Below are 25,866 nucleotides of genomic sequence, written 5' to 3'. Positions count from 1 at the left end.
TTAATTTTACCCATCCTAGTGAATGTGTTACGCTACTTCACTGTGATTTTAATTTGCACTTCCCTGCAGACTAATGATGGTGAGCACCTTTTCATGTTTATTGGTCATTTAAATAATCTTTTTTTGTGTGAATAGCCTGTGCAATACTCTTGCCTGTTTTGTACTGGATTCTCCCTCTTTTTCTTAAGAATCTGTAGTAATTCTTCATATATTCTGGACATGAACCATTAGTGGGTTTTATGTGTTTTGCAAATAACTTCTACCTCTATGTGGCCTGATCTTTCATCAATGATGTCTTTGAATGATCTGAAATTCCTAATTTTAATGTAGTCAAATTTATTCAATTTTTAAAAATTGTAAGTACTTTTTGTGTCTTATTTGAAAAGTCTTTCCCTACCCAGAGGTGATAAAGTTATTGTTTATATTATTTTCTTTTTCTTTTTTTTGAGACAGGGTCTCGCTCGCTGTGTTGCCCAGGCAAGAGTGCAATGGCGCGATTTCAGCTCACTGCAACCTCTGCCTCCCAGGTACAAGCAATTCTCCCGCCTTAACCTCCAAAGTAGCTGGGACTACAGGCACACGCCACCATGCCTAGCTAATTTTTGTATTTTTTTTTTGTGGAGATGGGGTTTCTCCATGTTGCCCAGGATGGTCTCGAACTCCTGAGCTCACAAGCAATCTGCCTGCCTCAGCCTCCCAAAGTGCTGGAACTACAGGTGCACGCCATCACGCCCAGCTATTTTTTTTTTTTTTTTTTTTTGGTATTTCTAGTACAGACGGGGTTTCGCCATGTTGGCCAGGCTGGTCTTGAACTCCTAGCTTCAAGTGATCCACTTGCCTCGACCTCCCAAAGTGCTGGGATTACAGACATAAGCCACTGCACCGGGCCTGAAGAGTATATTTTCTAAAAGCTTTACTGTTTTGCCTTTCATATATTTACTTCTACAATTCATCTGGAATTTAGTTTTGTGTACGGCATGAGGCAGGGGTTAAGTTTTATTTTTGTCTCCACATAAACAACCACCACCACTTATTGAAATGACCACCCTTTCTCCAGTGCTCCATAGTGCTGCCTCTGTAATGCATCAAGTGTTCATTTATGCCTGGGTCTATTTTGGTCTCTGTATCCTGCTTCATTCACCTATTTTTCCTCTATTTTTCTATCTGCTATTTCTATCTATCTATATTTCTATATTTCATCTATATTTCTATTATTCACTTATCTATTTTTTAATCTTAATAACTGCAGCTTTATAATAAATATTGATAGAACAAGTCTGACCACCACATTCTTTTACAAGAGAAAATTGTCTATTCTTCGCCTTTGGCATTTCCCTTTTCGGAGGGTTGTTCTTTATGTTGAACCAGGTTCTTGTTCTGTCACCAGGCTGGAGTGTAGTGGTGTGATCATAGCTCACTACAGCCTCAACTTCCTAGGCTCAAGTGATCCTCCTCCTTTGGACTCTCAAAGTGCTAGGGTTATAGGCCTAAGCCACCACACTTGGCCTCTCTTTTGTTTTTTTTAATGGTTGCAAAGTATTCTTTTGTATAAGTGTACCAGATTTATTTATTTATTTATTTATTTATTTATTTATTTATTTATGACACGGTTTCACTCCCATCTCCCAGACTGGAGTGCAATGGCACAATCTCAGCTCACTGCAACCTCTGCTTCCTGGGCTCAAGTGATTCTCCTGCCTTAGCCTCCCAAGTAGTTGGGACTACAGGTGCATGCCACTCTGCCTAATTTTTGTATTTTTTGTGGAGGCGGGGTTTTGCCATGTTCCCCAAGCTGGTCTTGAACTCCTGAGCTCAAGCAATCTGCCCACCTTGGCCTCCCAAAGTGCTAGGATTATAGGCACGAGCCACCGCACACGGCCCAGATTTTATTTAACCAATTATTCACCTCTGTACATAATGCTACCGTGAACATTCTTCTGGTTTTTTTTAAATCATAACTACTAGTCCACCAGGGGTGAACATTCTTATAGATATGTCTTTGTGATTATGTGTGAATGCTGAGAGGATAACCTCTGTATTTGCTGCCTACAATAGCTAGCCTCTCTGCTCCTCTTGACCAAGTCCCTTTCTTTGAAACTGTGCCCAAATGTCCCTTACTCCCTAGCAAGTCAGTCGCTTCTTACCCTGAGTTTTCACAGCCCTTGATGGTCCCCATTGCTGTACTTATCACATCCTACTATGGTGGTTTCTTGTCATTCTCCCTTAGTAGACTATCAACTTCTAGAGTGCAGGAGAGGAGAGGTGTTTTACTCATCTTTGTGCTTGGTGCATTATGGGCATTCAGCAAATAATAATGAATAAATTAACACAAGAATGTAGGAATCAATGTATTACAACTAGCAGTCAAATGAATTAGCACAGAAATGTAGGAATAAATGAACTCAACCTGGCAATTCAGAAAAGATATCTTTTTCTCCTGACCTTCCAATTCTGTTAGTTAACTGTATGTAATACAAATGCATTACTTACATTTTTTGTTTTAATGTCTCAGAGCTGATGGGTTTAAAAAATTTCCTCTTCATAACTATGTTTGTAATTTTGATATCGTTGCTAATAAGTTGAAAAGATAAGACATGGGAAAAGGAATAAAGAACAGATAAATCAATGGCAAAAGGAGAGAGATTTGAATCACACTTACCTGTAACAGGCTTAGGTGGTTTGATCTTCATTATGTAAACAGGAAGACTCAATTTAATGTCTCCTTTAAAACTAACATTTGCATCCTAAAACAAGGAAAAGGCATAGTTAATAAGCCAAGAGAAGAGAGGAAATGGAATAATTAAAAATACTAATTTTAAAAGAAGGTGGAAAAGAAGGGGAAAAAGAAAAATAAGAGGACAAATAGAAAGTAAATAGCAAGATTGTAAAAGTAAATAGCAAGACTGTAGATTTAAACCCAAACATATAAATAATCACATTAAATGTATATGGTCTAAATAACCCCAATGAAAAGGCAGAGATTGTCAGACTCTATAAAAAGGCTAGACCCTTACTGGGCATGGTGACACACACTTGTAGTCCCAGCTACTCTGGAGGCTGAAGTGGGAAGAACGCTTGAGGCCAGGAGTTTGAGGTGGCAATGTGCTATGACTGTGCCTGTGAATAGCCACTGCATTCCAGCCTGGGCAACATAGCGAGAGCCCATCTTTGAAACAGTTTTTTTAGAAAGGGCAAGACCCAACTATATGAGGTCAAAAAGAAACTTTGTGTGTGTGTGTGTGAGAGAGAGAGACAGGACTTTGCTCTGTCACCCAGGCTGGAGTGTAGTGGAACAATCACAGCTCACTGCAGGATCGACCTCCTGAGCTTAAGCAATCCTCCCACCTCAGCCTTCTGAATAGCTGGGATCACAGGTGTGCACTACCACACCCAGCTAATTTAGTTTTGCAGAGACGAGGTCTCGCCATGCTGCTCAGGATGATCTTGAACTCCTGGGCTCATGTGATCCTCCTGCTTCTGCCTCCCAAAGTAATGGGATTACAGGTGTGAGCCACCACACGTGGCCAAGAAACTCATTTTATGAAACACTATCTGAAACCATAGGGAAAAAGAAGAAACTCGTTATATTAAATATAATGACACAAACATGTTAAGAATAAAAGTACAGAAAAAGATATATCTTGCTTAAATGAATCAAAAGAAAGCTTGGGTGGCCATATTAGTATTTGACATAGAAGAATTCTGAACAGAGAATATTATCAGGAATCAAAGGGTCAGTGAATAATGACAAAACAATCAATTCATCCGAAGACAAAACATTCCAAATTGTTAAGCATCTAATTACAAAGCTTCAAAATACACGAAGCAAAAATTCTTAAGAGTGAAAGAAGAAAAAGATAAATCTACAATCTTAGAGACTCCTTTTTCAATAAGTACAGAAGAAGTAAACAGAAAATCAGTAAGAATATAGTAAGGATATAAAAGGAAAAACAGGAAGGAGATAGAAAACTTGAATAGCCTGACCAATAACAGCTTTATTGGTCTTGAAACATCCTTTTCAAGTACATATAAACACTTACCAATATAATCCACATTGTGGGAATAAAACAAATCTAAATAAACTTAAAATGATTCAAATATATAAAGTATGTTTTCTGATCGCAATGGATTTTCTGATCACAATGGATTTTATGAGAAGCCCATAAAAAAAGCCAGCTGTAACGTTTCCAATATTTGGACACTAAATAACATACTTCTAAAAATCTACTAGTCGGCTGGGTGCAGTGGCTCACGCCTATAATCCCAGCACTTTGGGAGGTCGAGGCGGGCGGATCACGAGGTCAGGAGTTCAAGACCAGCCTGACCAATATGGTGAAACCCCATCTCTACTAAAAATACAAAAATTAGCTGGGCATGGTGACATGCGCCTGTAATCCCAGCTACTTGGGAGGCTGAGGCAGGAGAATCACTTGAACCCGGGAGGCAGAGGTTGCAGTGAGCCAAGATTGCACCACTGCACTCCAGTCTGAGCAACAGAATGAGACTCTCTCTCAAAAATAAAAAAATAAAAACCTACTAGTCAAAGAAGAAATACAAAAGCAAATTATAAAGTACTTTGAAATGAATGAAAATAAAAAATCAAATTTTAAAGCAGTACTTAGATACAAGTGTATAGCATTAAATGCCTATATCAGAAAAGACGATCTCAATGATTTGGGCTTCTACCTTAAGAAACTAGAAGAGGAGCTGGGCCCAGTGCTCAGGCCTATAATCCCAACACTTTGGGAGGCCGAGGCAGGTGGGATCACAAGGTCAGGAGTTCAAGACCAGCCTGGCCAAGATGGTGAGACCCCATCTCTACTAAAAATACAAAAATTAGCCAGGCGTGGTGGCAGGCACCTGTAATCCCAGCTACTTGGGAGGCTGAGGCAAAGAATTGCTTGAACCTGGGAGACGGAGGTTGCACTGAGCCAAGATCATGCCAGTGCACTCCAGCCTGGGTGACAGAGCGAGATTCCATCTCAAAAAAAAAAAAAAAGAAAAAAAGAAGAAAAAGAAAGAAAGAAATTAGAAGAGGAAACTAAACCCAAAGTGAGCAGAACGAAGGAAATAATAAAAACAAACTGGAAATCAGTGAGATAGAAAACAGAAAAACAACAGGGAAAAATATATGAAACTAAAATATTGTTCTTTTGAGAAGATGAATAAAATTGGCAAACCTTTAGCCAAACTGATTAAGAAAAAAAGAGAGAAGACACAAATTACCAATATCAGGAATGAGAGGGATGACATCACAATAGATTTTAAAGACAATGAAGGGATAATAATGGAATGTTATGAACCACTTTAAGCCAATAAATTTGACAACTTAGACAAAATGGACAAATTACTCGAAAGACACAAGGTACAAAAGCTTGCTCAAGAAGAAATAGATAACCTGAATAGTGCTTTATCTATTAAAGAAGTTGAATTTGTAGTTCCACAAAGAAAGCTCCAGGACTAGATGGACACATTAGTAAAGTCTACCTAACATTTTAAGAAGAAATAATGCCCAGCCTGAGCAACATATTTTTCTATAAAAAATTTTAAAAATTAGACAAGCATAGCAGCACACAACTGTAGTCTTAGCTATTTGGGAAGCTGAGGTGAGAGGACTGCTTGAGCCCAGGAGGTTGAGGCTGCAGTGAGCCATGATCATGCCATTACATTCCAGCCTGAGTGACAGAGTGAGCCCCTGTTTCAAAATGAAAAAAGAAAAAGAAAAAAATGTGTAACAAAATTGATGAGTAAAAAAATGCAAGTTTATAAGAAAATATATACAGTATGATGCCACTTATGTAGAAAAAAAATTCCATGAAACAAAACTGTATTTTTCAAAATAAATGTAAGAATGTAAATACACACTAAAGATCTAGAAAACACACATCAACTGGGGCTGGGCGCGGTGGCTCATGCCTGTAATCCCAGCACTTTGGGAGGCCGAAGCGGGTGGATGACCTGAGGTCAGGAGTTCGAGACCAGCCTGGCCAACATAGTGAAACCCTGTCTCTACTAAAAATACAAAACAAACAAACAAACAAACAAAAAAACACATCAAGCTAATAATGGTGATTACCTCTGAAGAGGGCTGTTTATCTGAATTCCTTGACTTTTCCAAGAGTGATATATTCATATATTATTTGTACAATGTGAAATATAATATAACTATTTTTATTTTTATTATTTTTTGCGAGACAGGGTCTTGCTCTGTCACCCAGGCTAGAGTACAGTGGTGCAATCTCGACTCACTGCAGCCTCCACTCCAGGGCTCAAGCCATCCACCCACCTCAGTCTTTTGAGTAGCTGGGACCACAGCCACATGCCACCACACCTGGCTAATTTTTTTTTTTTTTTTTAGACAGCTGTCTCCCAGGCTGGAGTGCAGTGGTGTGATCTCGGCTCACTGCAACCTCCGCCTCCCGGGTTCAAGCGAGTCTCCTGCCTCAGCCTCCTGAGTAGCTGAGATTACAGGCACACGCCACCACATCCGGCTAATTTTTGTATTTTTAGTAGAGATGGGGGTTTCACCATGTTGGTCAGGCTGGTCTCAAACTCCTGACCTCATGATCCACCTGCCTCGGCCTCCCGAAGTATTGGGATTACAGGCGTGAGCCACCGCACCCGGCCATTTTTTGTATTTTTTGTAGAGGCAAGGTTTTGCTGTGTTGCACAGGCTGGTCTCAAATTCCTGAGCTCAAGAGATCCTCCTGCCTTAGGCTCCCAAAGTGTTGGGATTACAGACATGAGCCACCCCGCCTGGCCTAATGTAACTTTGAAAGGGAAAAAAGAAGGGGCTCTAGCGAGATACTTCCACTTCAGAAGTTCGCCACTACTCTACTGACACGCCTGAGTCCGCCGAGAGCCATGCCTTCTGAAGACATGGTGTGTTGCTGGTCTCAGAGGAAGAGCCAGGAAGCTCCGGGGAAACTGCTCTGTTCTCTAAGGTATTCCAAAACAAACACAAAACCCCCAAGTCACTCGGCTTGGTGAACTGGGCTGTTATTTTGGTAGAGGCAAATCCAGGATTCATAGGACCCTCTTTTAAGAAAAAGAAGACAGAACTATGAACACAAAATGCCCATGGCCACTGTAATTCCATCTAATATGGAGGAAATTGTGACAGAGGAAAGCTAGAGTGAAGAGGTAGTGGAATTAAGTGATTATGGTTAAAATATGTTACCTTTGCTAATTTTACAAAAATATATAACCATATGAACACATTGCTAGGGCCCCTTCCAGGGGCCCAAGTGAGGGGCCCTGAAATTTAAGATCCCTTAACTTCAGGAAAACCCACGTCTGGCCAAATGACTTGGGTCAACTATTCTCAGGGACGGGAGGTCATCTTCAATGGATATGAGGCACAAGATTAAGTCACTGAGAATTGAAAATAGTGCCCAGGTGGAACATTTCATTAGCATATTTGACATTTAAGGTAAATTTCAAGTAAAAATCAAAATCTTGGGCCCAGTGTGGTGACTCACGCCTATAATCCCAGCACTTTGGGAGGCCAAGGCAGGCGGATCACCTGAGGTCGGGAGTTCAAGACCAGCCTGACCAACATGGAGAAACCCCTGTCTCTACTAAAAATACAATATTAGCCGGGCGTGGTGGTGCATGCCTATAATCCTAGTTACTCAGGAGGCTGAGGCAGGAGAATCACTTGAACCTGGGGGGCAGAGGTTGCGATGAGCCAAGATCGCTCCATTGCACTCCAGCCTGAGCAACAAGAGCAACAAGAATGAAACTCCGTCTCAAAAAGAAAAAAAAAAAAAAGAAAAGAAAAATAATAATTTTTAAAAAATCTCTAAAATACAAACTTAAGTCTCTCTGGAGATTTTCTTTAAAGTTTCTTACCATTTCTAAAGGATCTGCAGAAATGGGACCAAGGGTGTTCTGAGGACAAAAATGAGAAATTAATTCACAATAGGTTTGATGTATGTTTACCACCCCCTTTAATCTTCTGGCATGTTCTCTCTTCCCCTCAATTACTCTTGTGAGTGAATTCATGCAATAGATGTGGAGGGCCAGTATTTGTGTGGGCCTCTGGCCTGCAGAACTTCAACACACGATCCCTATTTTTCAGGATCTTAAAAGGTAGGTGGGGAAACAGGAAATAGTTAATAACAAGAGGAAATCTGAATGAATAGAGTTGAGGAGATCAGTCAGAACACCATTACAAGAATCTAAATTGAGGCAAATATTTCTGATTGGCAAAACATATTGGTGATGTTGAGAATTACATTTAAGTAACTCTAAATATAATTCATAGTGAAAGAACTACCACTGTAACTGGCATTCATTGGCTGCTTCTCAGTGTATGAAAAAAAAGTGAATTATGGTGAGAAACCACCCCATTCAAGGTGCTTTTCCTATCTGGATAACAAATTAGTCCAAACAAAAATATATCTTTTTGAGTACCAAGTATGATACTATGGAATTTGTTGATGAAAAGCAGAAGGTATGGTCTTAACAATCTAGAAATTTATTATCCATTGAAGACAAGAGGATTTTCATGTATAACAGGATAACTACAAACCTAGGCAGTATGTGAGAAGCATCAAAAAAATACGTACAAATAATAACATTCTGTAATAGCTTAGAGGAGGAATATCTCTGGGCTAGTAACTTTCCCAGGGACATAGGACTACACTCCATTATGAAGATATTCACTGGGCATAAAGCCATTTATTCAAAGCCACTTGAGCTCAGCAGTGAATGTAACTCTCAATCTTGGTCTCCTATATTAATAATTTCACTAATTTATTTAGCACCCAATACAATGTATTTTAAAGGGATGCTCAGTTAATATATTAACGTTGGTGGTTTAAAAGTAAAAATAATAAGCATACACTGTATAAATAAGCAAATTAAGTCTTAATATTTACTGAGCAACTATATCTTAAAAACACAGCACAGGCCGGGTGCAGTGGCTCACGCCTGTAATCCCAGCACTTTGGGAGGCCGAGGCGGGCAGATCACGAGGTCAGGAGATTGAGACCATCCTGGCTAACACAGTGAAACCCCGTCTCTACTAAAAATACAAAAAAATTAGCCTGGCATGGCAGCGTGCACCTGTGGTCCCAGCTACTCAGGAGGCTGAGGCAAGAGAATTGCTTGAACCCAGGAGGCGGAGGTTGCAGTGAGCAGAGATCGCACCACTGCATTCCAGCCTGGGCGACAGAGCGAGACTCAAAAAACAAAAACAAAAACAAAAAACAGCACAAGGCCCAGTCATCATATATAAATAAACTGAAATGGTAGAGTTTCTACTTTCTAAGGATAATAGAAAATATATATATATTTCTGTATATTGAGAACAACCTCTTTATACCATAGTCTGGAAAAATTTAATGGAATTTGAGGCATGAAAAGATTATTTCAGCCAGGAGGGAAAAAAAGATTACCAGAGAAGCAGGAGTCAGGACAAAAGACCCTCCTTCTAGAGAAATGCCTGGGAGTGGTCTCAGTGGAGAGGCAACTCCCAGACTAGAGATACTGCGATTCCCACTACTGAAGACACCTCTACTTTTTAATATCTTATTTTAACCAAAGGAAATTGACTTGGGAGACAGGGGCCAATATTCCTGTTGTCCTCTCTTATAGCCCAGAGGCGTCATTCACCGTAAGTTTCCAAGGACTTGGGCTAGATGTGGGTCAGGGGTAGGGAGAAACATATCAGCTGAAAGCAGAGATATTTCCTACCAGTTGCGGCTGTCTGACTTTTGTCTTTGGATTTGAAGTGAGTTGGGGGTGCTCTAGTTTCTTGAGCCAAGTCTCCTTGGGCAATTTATACACATCCAGCCAAATATCTCCGGCTCCTGCATTGGGAAACCAGAGAACCATTGAGCAACTGTAAGAGAGCCACAAGTTTCCTCTGAGAAATGGCCTGTCTTCTTCTCAGAACTGCTGGCAAAGAGACCAGCCACCTCTGTACCAGGCGACTTTGACACACTGAAGCAGAAGTAGTTCTGCCATGGTTATTGCAAGTCCTCATGCCCCACATAACTTTCCCATGGAGAGTTATCCCCTCAACCCACCACCACCTATCTAAGAGAAACAGGGGCTTCTCACACTAACAGCACTCATGCAACAGCTTTTAACCAAATTGTTCCGCCCAGCCCCCACATTTTCTTTGTTGCAAATGGTAAATTCCATTGACATTAAAAAAAATATGGGGCCGGGCATGGTGGCTCACGCCTGTAATCTCAGCACTTTGTGGGGCTGAGGTGGGTGGAACACCTGCAGTCAGGAGTTCTCAGCCTGGCCAACATGGTGAAACCCCATTTCTACTAAAAATACAAAAATTAGCTGGGCGTGGTGATGTGTGCACCTGTAATCCCAGCTACTCGGGAGGCTGAGGTGGGAGAATCACTTGAACCCAGTGGGTGGAGGTTGCAGTGAGCCCAGATCAGGCCATTGCACTCCAGCCTGGGCAACAGAGCGAAACTCCATCTCAAAAAAAAAAAAGAAATGCTTCATGAATTTGTGTGTCATCCTTGCAGAGGGGCCATGCTAATCGTCTCTGTATCGTTCCAGTTTTAGTATATGTGCTGCTGAAGTGATCACATCCACTGACATTTTGCCTTCAGTTTTACCTGTCTGGGGAGGAAGGCAGCAAATACAGAATCAGCAACTGAGAGAAGTGTGTCTGAGGAAGGGTTAGAATTGGGAAAGATGTACCTAAAGAATTCTTCTGACCAATATTTGAGGAGATAACAACCCATAGGTTGGCTGTGGGACTTTATCTTGTCAAAGAAACATGCTCAGCTTCTATAGCAAGTATATGTTAACCTAGGAAAGGTTGTTCTCCCATGGTATGGGATCCTGGCTAAATTTTTTCTTAAAAAGTAATCTTCTGGTCACCTTAATTTCAGACTTCTGGCCTCTAGGACTCTGAGGGAATAAATATCTATTGCTTTAAGCTGCCCAGTTTGTGGTACTTTGTTATGACAGCCTCAGGAAACCAATACAGATGGTGCACAAGTTTCCTTGAATACACAAAGCATTATACAATGCATATGCTTGGCCAGGCATGGTGGCTCATGCCTGTAATCGTAGCACTTTCAGAGGCCGAGGCGGGCGGATCACCTGAGGTCAGGAGTTCGAGACCAGCCTGGCCAACATGGTGAAACCCCGTCTCTACTAAAAATATAAAAATTAGCCGGGCATGCTGGTAGGTACCTGTAATCCCAGCTACTTGGCAGGCTGAGGTGGGAGAATCGCTTGAACCTGGGAAGCAGAGGTTACAGTGAGCCGAGATCATGCCACTGCACTCCAGCCTGGGTGACAGAGCAAGACTCCTTCTCAAAAAAAAAACAAAATAAATAAAATGCATATGTTCCTCAAATACCTGACATTGGAGGGGGCTTGGACAAGAGTATAAAATAGAGGCCAATATACCATATATCTAAATATTTAGAGGTTAAAAATCAAGGCAACAAGCATTTGAATAAAATATGTTCTATTGTCCCAGTGATAACTGCAGCAGGCAAGATCCAATGATGAGAGCTGAGATTGGTGGGTAAAACATTAAAGAGAAACAGCACATCAGCATCATCTCAAAGTATCTCCCTCAAGGTGTTTATTAATTACTGTGGTGGTTTTAACACATGTCCAAAAATTCTTTGATTCTCTTACCTCCAGGAGACGATACTTTTTTTTTTTTTTTTAAGATGGAGTTTCGCTCTTTGTTGCCCAGGCTGGAGTGCAATGGCACGATCTCGGCTCACTGCAACTCCGCCTCCCAAGTTCAAGCGATTTTCCTGTCTCAGCCTCCCCAGTAGCTGGGATTACAGGTGCCCACCACCACATCTGGCTAATTGTTGTATTTTTAGTAGAGACGGGTTTCACCATGTTGGCCAGGCTGGTCTTGAACTCCTGACCTCAGGTGATCCGCCTGCCTTGGCCTCCCAAAGTGTTGGAATTACAGGCGTGAGCCACCGCGCCTGGCCAGGAGGTGGTACTTCTATCATTTTCCCTTGAGTGTGGTCTGGATGTAGTGACTTGCTCCTCACAGAGGATGGGAAGGGGGAAACAGTAGCTCTACAGTGGAGAAACCTGGCAGACACCACTTGAAGTGATCAAGGTTAGTATTAGCAGTAGTGAGTCATGCTGCTATCATGTACCCCTTGATATGATGCAATGAGAAAAGCTTGTCACCTCTGTTGTATCTTCCCCCAAATCCTTAACCCCAGTTGAATTATGAGAAAAATATCAGACAAGCTGAAATTGAGGGACATTCTACAAAATACCTGACTGGTACTCTTTAAGGCCTTGAAAAATGAGGAAAGGCCAAGAAACCATCCTAGGTAGGAGGAGACTAAGGAGACACAATGACTAAATATAATATGGTATCCCAGATTGAACTTTGGAGCCAAAAAAAAAAAGATTAGTGGAAAAACTAGTGAAACCTGAAAAAAAAAATCTGTAGTTAAGAGTTAGTTAATAGTACTGTACCGATGTCATTTGCTTAGTTTTGACAAATGTGGTGTGGCCATGTTGAACATTAATATTAGGGAAGCTGGGTGAAGGGCATAAGGGAACTCTAATTTCTTTGCAACTCTTCTTTGAATTGAAAATAATTTCTAAATGAAAGGTTTGGAGGGACAAAAGCGATCATTTGGAAGATTGGAAGAGACTGAAAATTTGAACCTTAACAGTCTTTGGTTAATCTTGCCTTGTAGGAGGAAGGCCGCAAAGTCCCCTCCTTGAGAGATCTCCATCTTTATACAGGTAGTTTGCTTGCTGGTATCATCCTGAAAACAAAAGAGATGTTGATAGAGTAGGCATAGCCTGCTGACAGAGAATGTATTTCAGGACCTTCTGTGGTTTGCACCCAGGAACAGAGATCCTTTTAAAGCTTGGGACGTGAAAAGATGCTTCAAACTGCTTCATACTTCCCATTTTTGTACAGGAATTGGACAAGATGATATGTAAAGAAGTAGAACTTGCTTTTCTATGTAAGGTTTTTGAACTTATTTCCTGGTTTCTTAAATGCTCCTGGTGACATCTGGCATACTATTGGATCTCCTGGTCAGGTGTGCAAACCCTAAAGCCTATGCTGGCATCCAATTATTCAACTAAATTGAAATAAATTCTACATGACACTGAAAACTCTGGTAGTTGCTGGACAAAAGGCTCTATTTAGACTATGGTAGAGACTGAATGTAACCTTAGTATGAAACCTGCTCAAATTGTGGATAAGGTCAGAGAGGCTCAATGTGAATGGTTATGCTATCTTTTTTTTTTTTTTTGAGACTCGCTAATTTTTAAAAATTTTAAGAGAGATGGAATCTCACTTTGTTGCCCAGGCTGGTCTTGAACTCCTGGCTTGCAAGTGATCTTCCCAAGTTGGCCTCTCAAAGTGTTGGGATTATAGGGGCATGAGCCACCATGCCCAGCCTAATGTATCTCCTAAGTCTCTTAATTTATATTAGCTCCCTCATTTGTTTTTCTGTTTGCCATTTATTTGTTGAAGAAACCGTGTCATTTGTCCTATGGAATTTTTCGCATTGTGAACTGGATTGATTGCATCTCCATGGTTCCTGTATTTCCTGTAAACTGATAATCAGATCTATAGCGTTGATTAGGTTTAGGTTCAATGTTTTGGCGAGAACACTCCACAGGTGCACTGTATCCTTCGTACTGCATCATATCAGGAGGCTCATAATAGCTGGTTGTCTCTCTTTTAGTAATGTTAAGGTTGACAGTTGAGAACAGTTATCATCCTGACTCCTTTATTACAAACTTCCCCATCAGCCATTGGTGGTTATTGCCTAGACCATTCTTTGTAATAGGCAACAAGAGTAGGATACCTCAGTTCTATCATTCCTTCTGTATTTATCAGAATTCTTCTATAAGGAAGATCTTTCCATCATCAACTATTTTGTTGCCTTGAAATTTGGTTGCCCATATGAAAAAGTCAGAATAAAAGCTTGATTCTTTCCCTTATCAGTTTTCAGAATACTGAGTTTCTGAAACTTCCCTCACAACTTCCAAAGTTGTGACAATAAAGTATTTAAAATATATTATCATGAATTAATGGATTTTAAATATTTTTGTGTGTTTTAATCCACCAACAGTACTTTTTTTTGTAACATCCCTGATAATTTGAATATCACAGTTATGCTGGTCTCATAAAATGAGTTGCGGGACATTCCCAGTATTTTTTTTTTCTTAGGAGAGTTTATTTAAAGATAAAATTTAAATATAGGTAAAGGCACAGGTATTAGATGCATAACTTGATGAGTTTTGACAAACTTATACATCCATGTAACTAACACCCAGTCAAGGTATAGGACGTTACCATTATCCTAGAAAGTTATCGTATGCCTGTTTGAGCCAACTACACTTCCATATGCAACCAATGTTCTGCTTTCCATCACTAACACAGATAAATTTCGCCTGTTCTTAAGTTTCATATAATTTCATAATTAGAACCTACTCTTTTGTGTCTGGCTTCTGTCATTCAACTTGATGTTTTTGAGTTTCATCTGCTGTGTTGTAATCATCAGTTGTTTATTATTTATTATTGCCGATTAGTGTTCCATTGACTTAGTCTACCACAAATTTTTATTTGTTCTCTGATTATGTTTTTTTGTTTTCATTTTTGTTTTTATTTTGAGATGGAGTCTCACTCTGTCGTCCAAGCTGGAGTGCAGTGGTGCGATCTCAGCTCACTGCAATCTCCGCCTCCTGGGTTCAAGCAATTCTCCTGCCTCAGCCTCCCAAGTAGCTGGGACTACAGGCGCGTGCCACCACACCCGGCTAATTTTTTGTATTTTTAGTAGAGACGGGGTTTCATTGTGTTAGCCAGGATGGTCTTGTTCTACTGACCTCGTGATCTGCCCGCCTCAGCCTCCCACAGTACTGGGATTACAGGCAGGAGCCACTGTACCCGGCCTTGATTATTTTTTTTTTATTACAAATACAGCTGCTATGAATATCTTGTACAAATCTTTTTGTGAACAAATGTTTTCCTTTCTTTTGGGTAAATACCTAAAAATGGGCTTGATGTATCATAGGTTTAACTTTGTAAGAAACTACCTCACCTGTAATCTCAGCACTTTGGGAGGCCAAGGTGGGAAGACTGCTTGGGTCCAGGAGTTCAAGACCAGTCTGGGCAACATGGCGAAACACTGTCCCCTTTTGTAAATGTCAGTTTAAGTCTTTTGCCTATTTTTTATTGGGTTGTCTTTTTATTACTGATTTGGAGTTCTTTATATATTCTGGATACAAATACTTTGAAGGATATATAAATATATATAAAGTATATATATATATTATATATATATATATATAAAACAGGTATTTTCTCCCAGTCTTTGGCTTGTTTTTACATTTTCTTATTATATTTATTATTATTTAAGGCCTTTATTAGCAGTTTGCAGTTTGGCTTTTTAAAAACCAGATGCTGCACTGATAATGCAATTAGTTCTAGTTATCTGGTTAACAGGCAAAAATAAATAAATAAATAAATAAATAAATAAATCACCCCCACCCTGCCCAGCCTCAGGATCCAAGGCATTCTCAGCTGGTGGATCCCTTGCATTTGTCTCTGCCACAGTGGGGTTTAGGATTTTCTGGACATCTACCTCTGTAACTGAAGTTGCAGTTGCTGACCTTGTGTCTCATCTTGATTTTCCTTCTCCTCTTCATTGCTGACCTCTCTGTCTTTGGTGAGAAGGGGCCCTGGAGAATTGTGGTGTAGGATTGTGTCACTGGCCCACCTTGTTCTCCTGCACCCTGGTTATCAGTACCTCCATCACTTCTCCCTGCACAGGATGCCTGCAATAGTGTGGGCACCTGGCTGTCACAGCCACAATAGTGGTGCACCACAATAATGTGGGTACCCACAGGGTCGCCACAGGCTAGAAACCCATGCCTGGGCCAGCTGTTGAGCCTGGCCTTCAGGAACACTCTCTGACCTTTGGTCATTTCCCCACTCTCACTATTCTGATAATTCAGCTGGTGAGTGAGTGGAGGGCTGGCCCTACAATGCGGACAGCATTCATAATGGTTAGTCTGCTGCAGATCTACTTGCCTTGCATGGGAATGCAATTAGGGCCTGTAACATTTGCAACCTCCATACCCTTCAATAACCTCAAACTCCATCTACTACACTGGGAAAGCACTTCCTGGGGTTATTCTTTTATGACTGTCTGTGTCCAAATACACCTCCTTGATGTCCTTTCTGTTGATGAAACCATATCCATTCCTGACATTGAATCATCTGTTTCCGAAATTTTCATTGCAATGACCCTCTTGTCCTAGCCACCCTAGCAACCACTTCTTGTGGTGCAGATGTGGGCACTGCTGAGGACTGGCAGCTGCTGGGTCTCAGCCTCCTTGCTCAGGGTAGTGGTGATGGTGACTGGGGCCAGCTGCGACAACTGTAGCTCCTCCAGGGTGTGACTGTCACTAGGACGGGTGGAGGTGGGGCTGATAAGGGCTCTCTGGGGTCTGCTCTCCGCTCCTGCTACTGACTGAACTCTAATAGCATCTTTCGGTGAGCAGAAATTTGAAATTTTTTAACAGCTTTATTAGAGGTATCATGACATAATAGCATGTTTGAAGTGTACAATTAGATAAGTTTTGACATATGTGTACCTCTTGAAACCAACACCACAATCAAGACAGTGAACATATCCATCACCTCCAAAGGTTTCCTCCTGCCTCTGTGTTGTGTTGCCCCAGGCAACAACAGATCTGTTTTCCATCACTAGGTTAGTTTGCATTTTCTACAGTTTTATAAAAATGGAACCATACAGTTATGTATGGTTTTATACATATGGAACCATACAGTTATGGATACTTTTTTATCTGACTTCTTTCACTTAACATAATTATTTTGAAATTTATACATGTTATATGCATTAATAGTTCACTCCTTTTTATTGAATAGTATATCCCATTGTATGGATACACCACAATTACTTATCCATTCACCTGTTGATGGACATTTGGATGGTTTCCAGTTTTTGGCTATTACAAATAAAGCTGCTATGAACATTCACGTACAAGCCTTGGTATGGGCATACACTTTCATTTCTCCTGGATAAATACTTAGGAGTGGAATGGCTGGATCACATGGTAAGTACATGTGTAACTTTTGAAGAAACTGCCAAAGTGGTTGTACTATTATACTTTACCACCAGCAATGCATAGGAAGAGTTCCAATTGTTGCATATCTTTGCCAACACTTGGTATGGTGTTTTTATTTATTTATTTATTTTCCTTTTTTTATTTGTGTGTGTGTGTCTATGTCTCTGTGTGTATCTGTGTGTTTTGAAACAGTCTTGCTCTGTCACCCAGGCTGGAGTGTAGTGGTGTAATCTCAGCTCACTTCAACCTCTGCCTCCTGGGTTCAAGTGATTCTCCTGTCTCAGCCTCCCGAGTAGCTGGGATATAGGCGCCTGCCACCATGCTCAACTAATTTTTGTATTTTTAGTAGAGATGGGGTTTTACCATGTTGGCCAGGGTGGTCTCAAACTCCTGGCCTTAAATGATCCACCTGCCTGCCTCCCAAAGGGCTGGGATTACAGGCATGGGCCAGCGTGCCTGGCCTATTTTTGGTGAGTGTTTTTAATTTGAGGATTCTAATACATGTGTAATTATATCTCATTGTGATTTTAATTTCCACCTCCCTAATGAGTAATGATCTTGAGCATCTTATTTGCCTTCCATACATCTTCTTTGGTGACCCCTTCTTTTCAAATCCTTTGCCCATTAAAAAAAAGTTACATCTTTCCTTGTTTTGAGAGTTCTTTATATATTCCGGTTACAAGTCCCTTATCACATATGTAATTTGCAATGAATTCTCCCAGTCTATGCGTTGTCTTTTCATTCCATTAACAATATCTTTTACAGAAGTTTTTAATTTAGATAAAGTCCAGTTTATCTTTTCTTTTATGGATCATGCTTTTGGTATTGTGGCTAAAATATCTTTGCCTAACCCAGGATCACTTTCTCCTATGTTTCAGCCTAGAAGTTTTATAGTTTTAGGTTTTACATACAGGTATATGATCCATTTTGAGTTACTTTTTGTATATGGTGTGAGGAATGAAGTCCAATATTAATATTTTCTTTTATGATTAGTGCTTTTCATTGTCCTAAGAAATCTCTGCCTGCCCCAAGGTAGCAAAAAAATTCCTCTGTGGTTTTTTTTTTCCAAGAAGAAATGTTTTTAGCCTTTACATTTAGATCTAAAATCTCTATCAAATTAATTTTTATATATGGTGTGAAGTAGAGTTGAGGTTCATTTTTCCATATTTGTTTTTCCAGCGTTTTAGCATTTTTTGTTGAAAATACTTTCTTTTGGCCCCCACTGAATTGCCTTGGTGCCCATCAATAGTATTTCTTAGAAGACAAATTATAATAAAAAATCTACTATGACTCACACCTGTAATCCCAGTACTTTGGGAGGCTGAGGCAGGAGGATCACCTGAGGCCAGGAGTTCATGACCAGGCTGGGCAACAATATGGCAAGACCCTGTCTCTATTTAAGAAAAAAAAAACACCTTACTCTGAGCAATACCCTCTCTTTCGGGAATTCATTGATTTGAAAAATACTTTCTGAGAACTTACAGTATTGTAGGCAATGATCTGGGAAAAGGGGATTCAAAAGGTAAATAAGACAGGTCCTCTTCCCTCAGGAGAAGCAGTCACATGAACGAACTAGGGTAGAGGGTGTGGGAAACACTGTGGTAGAAACTGTGTTCTCTTTGTCAGTGGCACAAAGCAGGGAGAGATCCGCTCCTCTTGGGTATATAAGGGAAAGTATCTTAGAGGAGATATTTGAGCTGGTCTTGAAGAATGGGGGAAATTTTGGTAGGGAGACAAGGCAGGCAGGGAGACAAGGAGAGCATCTGAAGCAGAAGGAACAGCATAGGCAAGGGAAGGGGAATGTGAAACAGCTCAGGATATTTAGGGACTTTTAAGTACTTATTAGATATGTTGGTCTGATTCTCAAAAGAAAAATCTGGAGTTCCTTTGCTAATTTTCTTTTCTTGACAACAGGGTAACTAAATCCAAGGAATTCAGCATGTACCCTTTGATGGTGGCAGATCTTTTAATTGGATATTTTGGAGGAGGCTCTCTGGCCATGGAGGTCTCTATTTCTTTCTAATCTAGGCCAGCTATCATTGCTTCCATATTAAAAATAAACTTAATTTGCTACAGCTTTTGGCCCAGCTAATGGTGAAAGAATAGGAACTCACCACTTCATTGATGGCTTTGACTAGGTAAAGACCTTCCTTATAAAAATAAAAGAGTCTAATGATACCTGAAACAGAAAAATAAGTGAGAATGTTAAGACAGACAATTGAGCTGAAGAGAAATTGGAAATTCTATATTGGACTTTGTGAACTTACCATCATGAGCTCGCTCATTCTTAGGCCTCCTTCCCAGCCCCTCCACTGCCTATGCTGCTCTTGGTCTCCCTGCCTTCCTCCACCCCTCTTGAATGTTCGGGTTGTTTTACTTCCTGGGTCCTCTCCACCTACCCTGGCTCCACCGGCATCTCCCAGACGTCTCCTGTAAGACATGGGCTACATCCATCCACTGGTTGATTCCTATCTGCCTGATTGAGCACACCATCCCTTACTGCTTCACACCATTATCCAACTGTTTCCTGCAAATGTATTGTATTCCTCTTGAGAATTCATAGATTCTTTGAGGGAAAGATCATAGCTCACTGTTCCATGTGTCTTGCCTCTCAATCCCAACAAGCTCCTCCTCCTAATTTTGTTGAATTAATAAGTAAATATGTTAATCTAATTCTCATTTAACCTAATGGTTCCAGTATACAACCATCACCCACGATGAATTCTTACCTCTTTCTTGAGGTGCCTCCCACATACTTATGACTTGCCTCTCTATACTATAATATAACCTTGTAAAGGCATCTGGGCCACTGTGGGTAAACGTCTAACTCAACCCAGTACAGATTCATGGGATATCTGATTCATGTGCCAACAAATGTGCTAGGGACACCAAGACAGTCTACCTTCAGATTCATCATATTGAGGGTTACATAGACTTGAAACCAACTAGTATAATGTAGTGTGATACATATGATCCTATCTTTACACCAAACTCCTTCTGAGTATCAACATTCCCACAGAGATATCCCTAGATGCCTCAAGTCTGCGCATGTTCAAATGGAATTCTTCAACTCACAGAACCCTGAAATCTTATTTTCCCATAACTGTTATCAAGAAATGACATCATCATCCACCCAGTATTCTAAGGCACAAAGAGGGAGGCATTCTCCTTCATTGCCCCCCAGGCACACTTTCCCACCACTTGACCCATATGCATATTCCATCATTCCCTAAGTTTTTCCATTAAACATTCCTTTCATTTTTTTAAGCTTTTTATTTTGAACTAATTTTAGACTTATAAAAAAGTTACAAAAATAGTACAGAGTTTCTTTGTATCCCTTGTCTTGCTTCCCCTAATGTTAACATCTTACATAACCATAGTACACTTTTTCTTTTCTTTTTTTTTTTTGAGATGGAGTCTCATTCTGTCACCCAGGCTGGAGTGCAATGGTGCGATCTCAGCTCACTATAATCTCCGCCTCCTGAGTTCAAGCAATTCTCCTTCCTCAGCCTCCCGAGTAGCTGGGATTACAGGTGCCCACCACCACGCCTGGCTAATTTTTTTTTTTTTTTTTGTATTTTTCGTAAAGACGGGGTTTCACCATGTTGGCTAGGCTGGTGTCAAACTCCTGACCTCAAGTGATCCACCTGCCTAGGCTTCCCAAAGTGCTGGGATTACAGGCATGAGCCACCACGCCTGGCCTTTCTTTTCATTTTAACAGCCCCTGTCTTGGTTCAGATGTTCAGAATTTTCTCTCCTTAATGACTGCATAGTTTTTCTGCCTCTCATTTTGCCTTTTTCAAACTCCTGCTAGAGTGCCCTTCTTAAATGCCAGTCTGGTCAGGTCACTCTCCTGCACAAAGTTCTTCAGTGTGCCTGTGCTGCTTGAGCAGAGCCTGAGGTCTAGAGAGATGCATGCCTTCACAGATGATCTCCAAGTGAGCAGGCACTTTCCGCTCTGCCTGCCACAATATGACACAGCCACCTCACTCACTTCCAGCCAGTGCTGACATTTGCCTTCTCATCCTCCACAAAGTAGGAAAGCTCCTCAAATCCAGAGGTAAGTCTGTTTCACCCAAACATAAGGACAGGCTAGAGGGAGCCTAGCTTTTGGGGGGCAACCAAGAGTAACAGCTCACCTATCTAGGACACTGTCTACAGTTTTCGATACCATACTCCTCATGGAGGCCTGGTTCATCCTCAGGCTGAGGGAAAAAGAGCAAGCTCTGGTTTGTATGAGAGGACTGCTGAGTGCTGGAAGGGTGTGGACTCCAGGGCCATACTGCCTGGTTTGAAGCCTGACTTTCCATGTTACCTCAAGTAAGTTATTTAACTTCCATAAGTCAGTTGCCTCTTCTGAACAGGAATAAAAAATTTTACTTCCCCCCTAAGGCTGCCATGAGGATTAAATGGGCTAGCACATGTGAAATGGTAGAACAGTACCTGACCCACCATACCTGTTTTGTACATATAGTTACTATTACATGACCAGGGAGAAGTCTCCATGCCTGGCCCCACCAATACCTCAAAAGGAGATTAAATTGACAACAGTCTACAGGTACCTGTAAATGAGGCTAAAAAGGAAGATGAAGAACAATACCCATTTCATCCACAGGAGCAATAAGTATTTCATTCCCCAAATCTGTGGCCCAGATGGAAGTGACATCAACCTCAAGCTTCTCCCATGCATATATTTGTTTAGCACTGTACAGATTATAAATTGAGAATCCTTTGGCTCCTCCAATAAACACATAGTCTTGGGAAACAGCCATACAATTTGGCATTTTGTTGAGCTGGGAAAACAAAGAAAAAATATTATTTTCAGTTGTCACTGTCTTCAAATATTATGAGTTAGCTTCTCAGAGACATTCAGGGGCCCTTCCTAGATAATAATAACATTTCCTGGCTGGACGCAGTGGCTAATGCCTGTAATCCCAACATTTTGGGAGGCCGAGGTGGGCAGATCACATGAGGTCAAGGGTTCGAGACTAGCCTGGCCAACATGGTGAAACCCCATCTCTGCTAAAAATACAAAAATTATCCGGGTATGGTGGCATATCCCTGTAATCCCAGCTACTTGGGAGGCTGAGGCAAGAGAATGCTTGAACCTGGGAGGCGGAGGTTACAGTGAGCCAAGATCACACCACTGCACTCCAGCCTGGGCAACAAGAGCGAAACTCCGTCTCAAAAAAAAAAAAAAAACCCCAAAAAACAACATTCCCAAACATAGTGCTCATCTAAAACTCTTGCCTAAGCATCAAGAAATTCATAGTATTTCACTGTTAGGGCAAAGAGAATAGAGAAAACAAATAAGTTGAGAACAAATGCATATTCACAACACTAGGCATGACCGCAGGCCCTGTACTTTATTCAGCTAGTGCACTGTGGGAGGAATGGTAGCCAAGGCACTGGCAGATCCTCAGCCATCCAGCAAGAGAGTAGATTAATACATTAAGAAGATTTTTCAGTAACAACCACTGAATATAAAAGGATAGAATTCAATTAACCAGAACACCCCATATTTCCCCAGGCAATTACCAGATCGTTTTAATCAACATCAGCATGCTTCTAATCTTTCAAAAATGCACTGACTTATTGAATGCAGCTTTCTAGTAGGAATTCCTTCCTGGATCAGGGGCTTTCATTTATTAACACTCAACTGAGAAACGGGCTCCTGGTCAACTGCTTACTCCATACCTGGATTTCTCCAAGTGGAGGGTAGACGGTGGGCTGGATCTGGCTGCTCTCAGCTTCCCTCAGTGCGTTCCTCTCTTCAATAATTTCCCAAGACCGGTCAAACAGAAGGTTCACCAGCTTGTTGATCATTCGATAAGGCTGAGGCAAGGAATCCAGCTCCTCATCTGGATCCACGAGGACATGATCCTCTTCATCGTCTTTAGGCCAGTCCTTCTCTGTTGGGGGTGGCACCTCCAATGGTCCCTTTCGTGTACCAATGGGGTGCTTTATCTTCTGGGTCTGACTTCCTCTTGGGAATGACATCACAGAAGGTGGCACTGGGAACCTCTATGAAACTGAAAAGCTGATAAGAGAAGTAAACAAAGGAATTCTGGAAGAAAGGAAGCAATGAGAAGACAGCACACCATCCTTTTCTAGCACAATAGCCTATAGGGACTGCTTATTCCACAGACTGGCATTTTCCTTAATTACCAGAGGACTATTACCACATTCTTAGGATATGCTCTTCATATTAGTAAGGACATTAGAGGAGGCAGGTATTTTCCAGGCCAACCCTAGATGATGTGTACTAAGAAGGAAAGAGGAATTTTATACCCTTGTTGATAGGAGGGCAGATGTCTTTCTGTCCCAAATACAATTCACCCTCTCTCCTACAACTTATGCCTTCTCCTCATTCTCTTTCTCTCTGCAGATGGCTGTGCCCAAGCCAGGTGGGCAGTGAGCCATGACTCTCCTCCCTTTCTTTCCTTTACCCCCCATCAGATGCAGTTCAAGCACTCCCAATCCCGACTGTCTGATTTGTTCCCTTTTCTCCTTTCCCACTGCTGCTGCCCAGAAGTTCTGCAGACACAGTGCTCAGGGCCCATGAGATTTTTCAAGAGCCTCCAGAAATGTTTGAGACATTAAAAAAAGAATTGACCAAAATAAGACCCATAAACTTCCACTTCTATCTGTGCCACAGATTTGAGGAATGAAATACTTATTGCTCCTGTGGATGATAATTAAATATTTACAAAAATATTGACAATTTATTAGCTCCACTCTATGTGTGTGTGTGTGTGTATACACACACATATATATGCATACATCAACTTATATAAAGTCTGTATATGTATACAAATAAAGTTCATGTCTACAAGAAGAGAACAAGTAATCTTTACTTCAGAAAATTCAAAATTGTAGGGCCTGTGGGGTGGTTCATGCCCATAATCCCAGCACTTCAGGAGGCCAAGGTGGGAGGATTGCTTGAGGCCAGGAGTTTGAGACTAGCTTGGGCAACATAGCAAGATCCCATCTGTATAAAAAATTTAAAAATTAGCTGGGCATGGTGGTATGCATCTGTAGCTACTTGGGAGGGTGGGGTGGGAGAATTTCTTGAGCCCAGGAGTTTGAGGTTGCAGTGAGCTAAGATTGTGCCACTGCATTCTACCCTAGATGACAGAGTGAGACCTTGCCTCAAAAAAAAAAACCCCAATATTGTGTACATTATAAAAAGGCTTTCATATGTTACAGTTTTTAAAAAAATATTTAATGTAGAACATGAGATAAATTTTAAGGTGCTTAATATATAGTGGAGTAGGGTCTTGGACTGTGTGAGTGCCTAGGGTCCATGAAGTCTCATAAAAGCCCTGCTGCCACTGTCATCTTTTCTTACCGGCTGGAGTACATCTGTGATGCTTTCCATGTGTGAGTATGAGGACACTAGCTGACACTGGGGGAAGAACCACCTGAAGTAATTAGTGGGGAGAGTAAGGTGAGCTCACAGAGGGCCAAGAATAATGCCTGTTTCCACCAGCAAGACTGGAAAGCCTCATAATTCACAGGGATTATGTAGAGTACTCCGAAAAATCTTGCCTCAGTCGTGGGAAAAATTAGCCCTAGAATAAATGCTCCTCTGTTGTCACCCATCAAATCTTAGAAGTTAGATAATTAAACTATTTCTAAGTAACATACTGCATCCCAGAACGAAGCTCAAGAATATTTAGAGGAATGTAAAAATATCCAGCATTCAATGGAGTAAAATTCCCAATGTCTAGGATCCAATAAAGAAATTACTTGGGCTATAGAAAGGCAAGAAAATGTAAGCCATAATAAAGAGAAAAATCGATCAACTAAAGCTGAACCAGAGTCAATAAAGATATTAGAATTAGCAGACAAAACAGTTATAACTTTTTCCACACAGTTATAAAGCTGTAACTGTTGTATCTATATCTTTCTAAATCTATGTTGAGCTTTTAGAGACACAGCTACAAGGTCTGAGATGAAAAATACATCAGATTAGATTAACATGAAGATTTCAGAGGAAAAATTAGATGGCCAGAAGAAAAGATTAGTGAACTTGAAGACACAGCAATAGAAACAAAATGAAACAAAGGAATAAAAAAGACTGAAAAAAAGAGAAGAACTGAGGTGTGAGATCATTTGAAGTGGCCTAATACAAGAGTGACTGAAATCCCCAAAAGAGAGAAGAAACAGAAAAAAATTTTGTAGAAATAATGAACAAAAATTTTCTAAATTTGATTAAAACTATAAACCCACAGATTTGAGAAGAAAAACTATATAAAATTATGGGTAAAGACAAATTTTGAAAGCAGCCAGAAGAAGAAAGGCATCCCATGTACAGAGGAACAAAGTAAAAAATAACAGCAGACTTATTGAAGGAAACCATGCAAGTGAGAAACAGTGAAGCAACATCTTGAAAGTACTGAAAGAAAAAAACTTGTCACTCTGGTATTCTATATCCAGAAAACATATTTTTCAGAAAATTAAAGTGAAATAAAGCCTTTTTAGACATACAAAAATTGAAAGAATTCATCATCAACAAGCTAGCATTAAAATAAATAACGTAAAAGAAAGGCTTTTAGGCTAAAGGAAAAGGATCAGGGTATAGTAGCTCCCAGAACTTTGGGAGGCTGAGGTGGGAGGATCACTTGAGCCCTAAAGTTCAAGACCATCCTGAGCAACAAAAGGAGACCTTTATTCTACAAAAAAAATTTTTTTTAATTAGCCAGGCGTGGTGGCATGTGCTTGGATGATCACTTGAGCCCGAGAGGTCAAGGCTGCAGT

General features: G+C 40.7%; 1 protein-coding gene and 1 non-coding gene across 11 annotated transcripts in view; both read right to left on the bottom strand.

Annotated features, from left to right (window-relative positions):
* WDR93 (WD repeat domain 93) overlaps nt 1-25,866 on the bottom strand; it is a 52,904-nt gene that overhangs the window by 18,851 nt on the left and 8,187 nt on the right. For all 10 annotated transcript variants that reach the window (XR_008671808.2, XM_031002213.3, XM_055363084.2 and 7 more), the window contains exons 2-8: nt 22,801-23,143; nt 21,704-21,896; nt 19,218-19,282; nt 12,677-12,755; nt 9,703-9,818; nt 7,855-7,893; nt 2,660-2,744 (exon numbers count right to left, since the gene is read on the bottom strand). Coding sequence is in view for 9 of the 10 variants with exons in the window: in XM_031002213.3 (XP_030858073.3) it covers nt 2,660-2,744; nt 7,855-7,893; nt 9,703-9,818; nt 12,677-12,755; nt 19,218-19,282; nt 21,704-21,896; nt 22,801-23,103 (880 nt within the window). In the remaining variant the exon portion in view is untranslated. The remainder of the gene's footprint in view (nt 1-2,659; nt 2,745-7,854; nt 7,894-9,702; nt 9,819-12,676; nt 12,756-19,217; nt 19,283-21,703; nt 21,897-22,800; nt 23,144-25,866) is intronic.
* LOC115930998 (U6 spliceosomal RNA) lies at nt 10,460-10,566 on the bottom strand. Its single transcript, XR_004067573.1, has one exon. It is a non-coding gene; the product is annotated as a U6 spliceosomal RNA (small nuclear RNA).

This window comes from Gorilla gorilla, chromosome 16, assembly GCF_029281585.2.
Source record: "Gorilla gorilla gorilla isolate KB3781 chromosome 16, NHGRI_mGorGor1-v2.1_pri, whole genome shotgun sequence".
In the NCBI taxonomy this organism is placed as follows: domain Eukaryota; kingdom Metazoa; phylum Chordata; class Mammalia; order Primates; family Hominidae; genus Gorilla; species Gorilla gorilla.
Note: the sequence above shows the minus strand (reverse complement) of the source record. Positions and strands in the feature narration are given on the sequence as shown.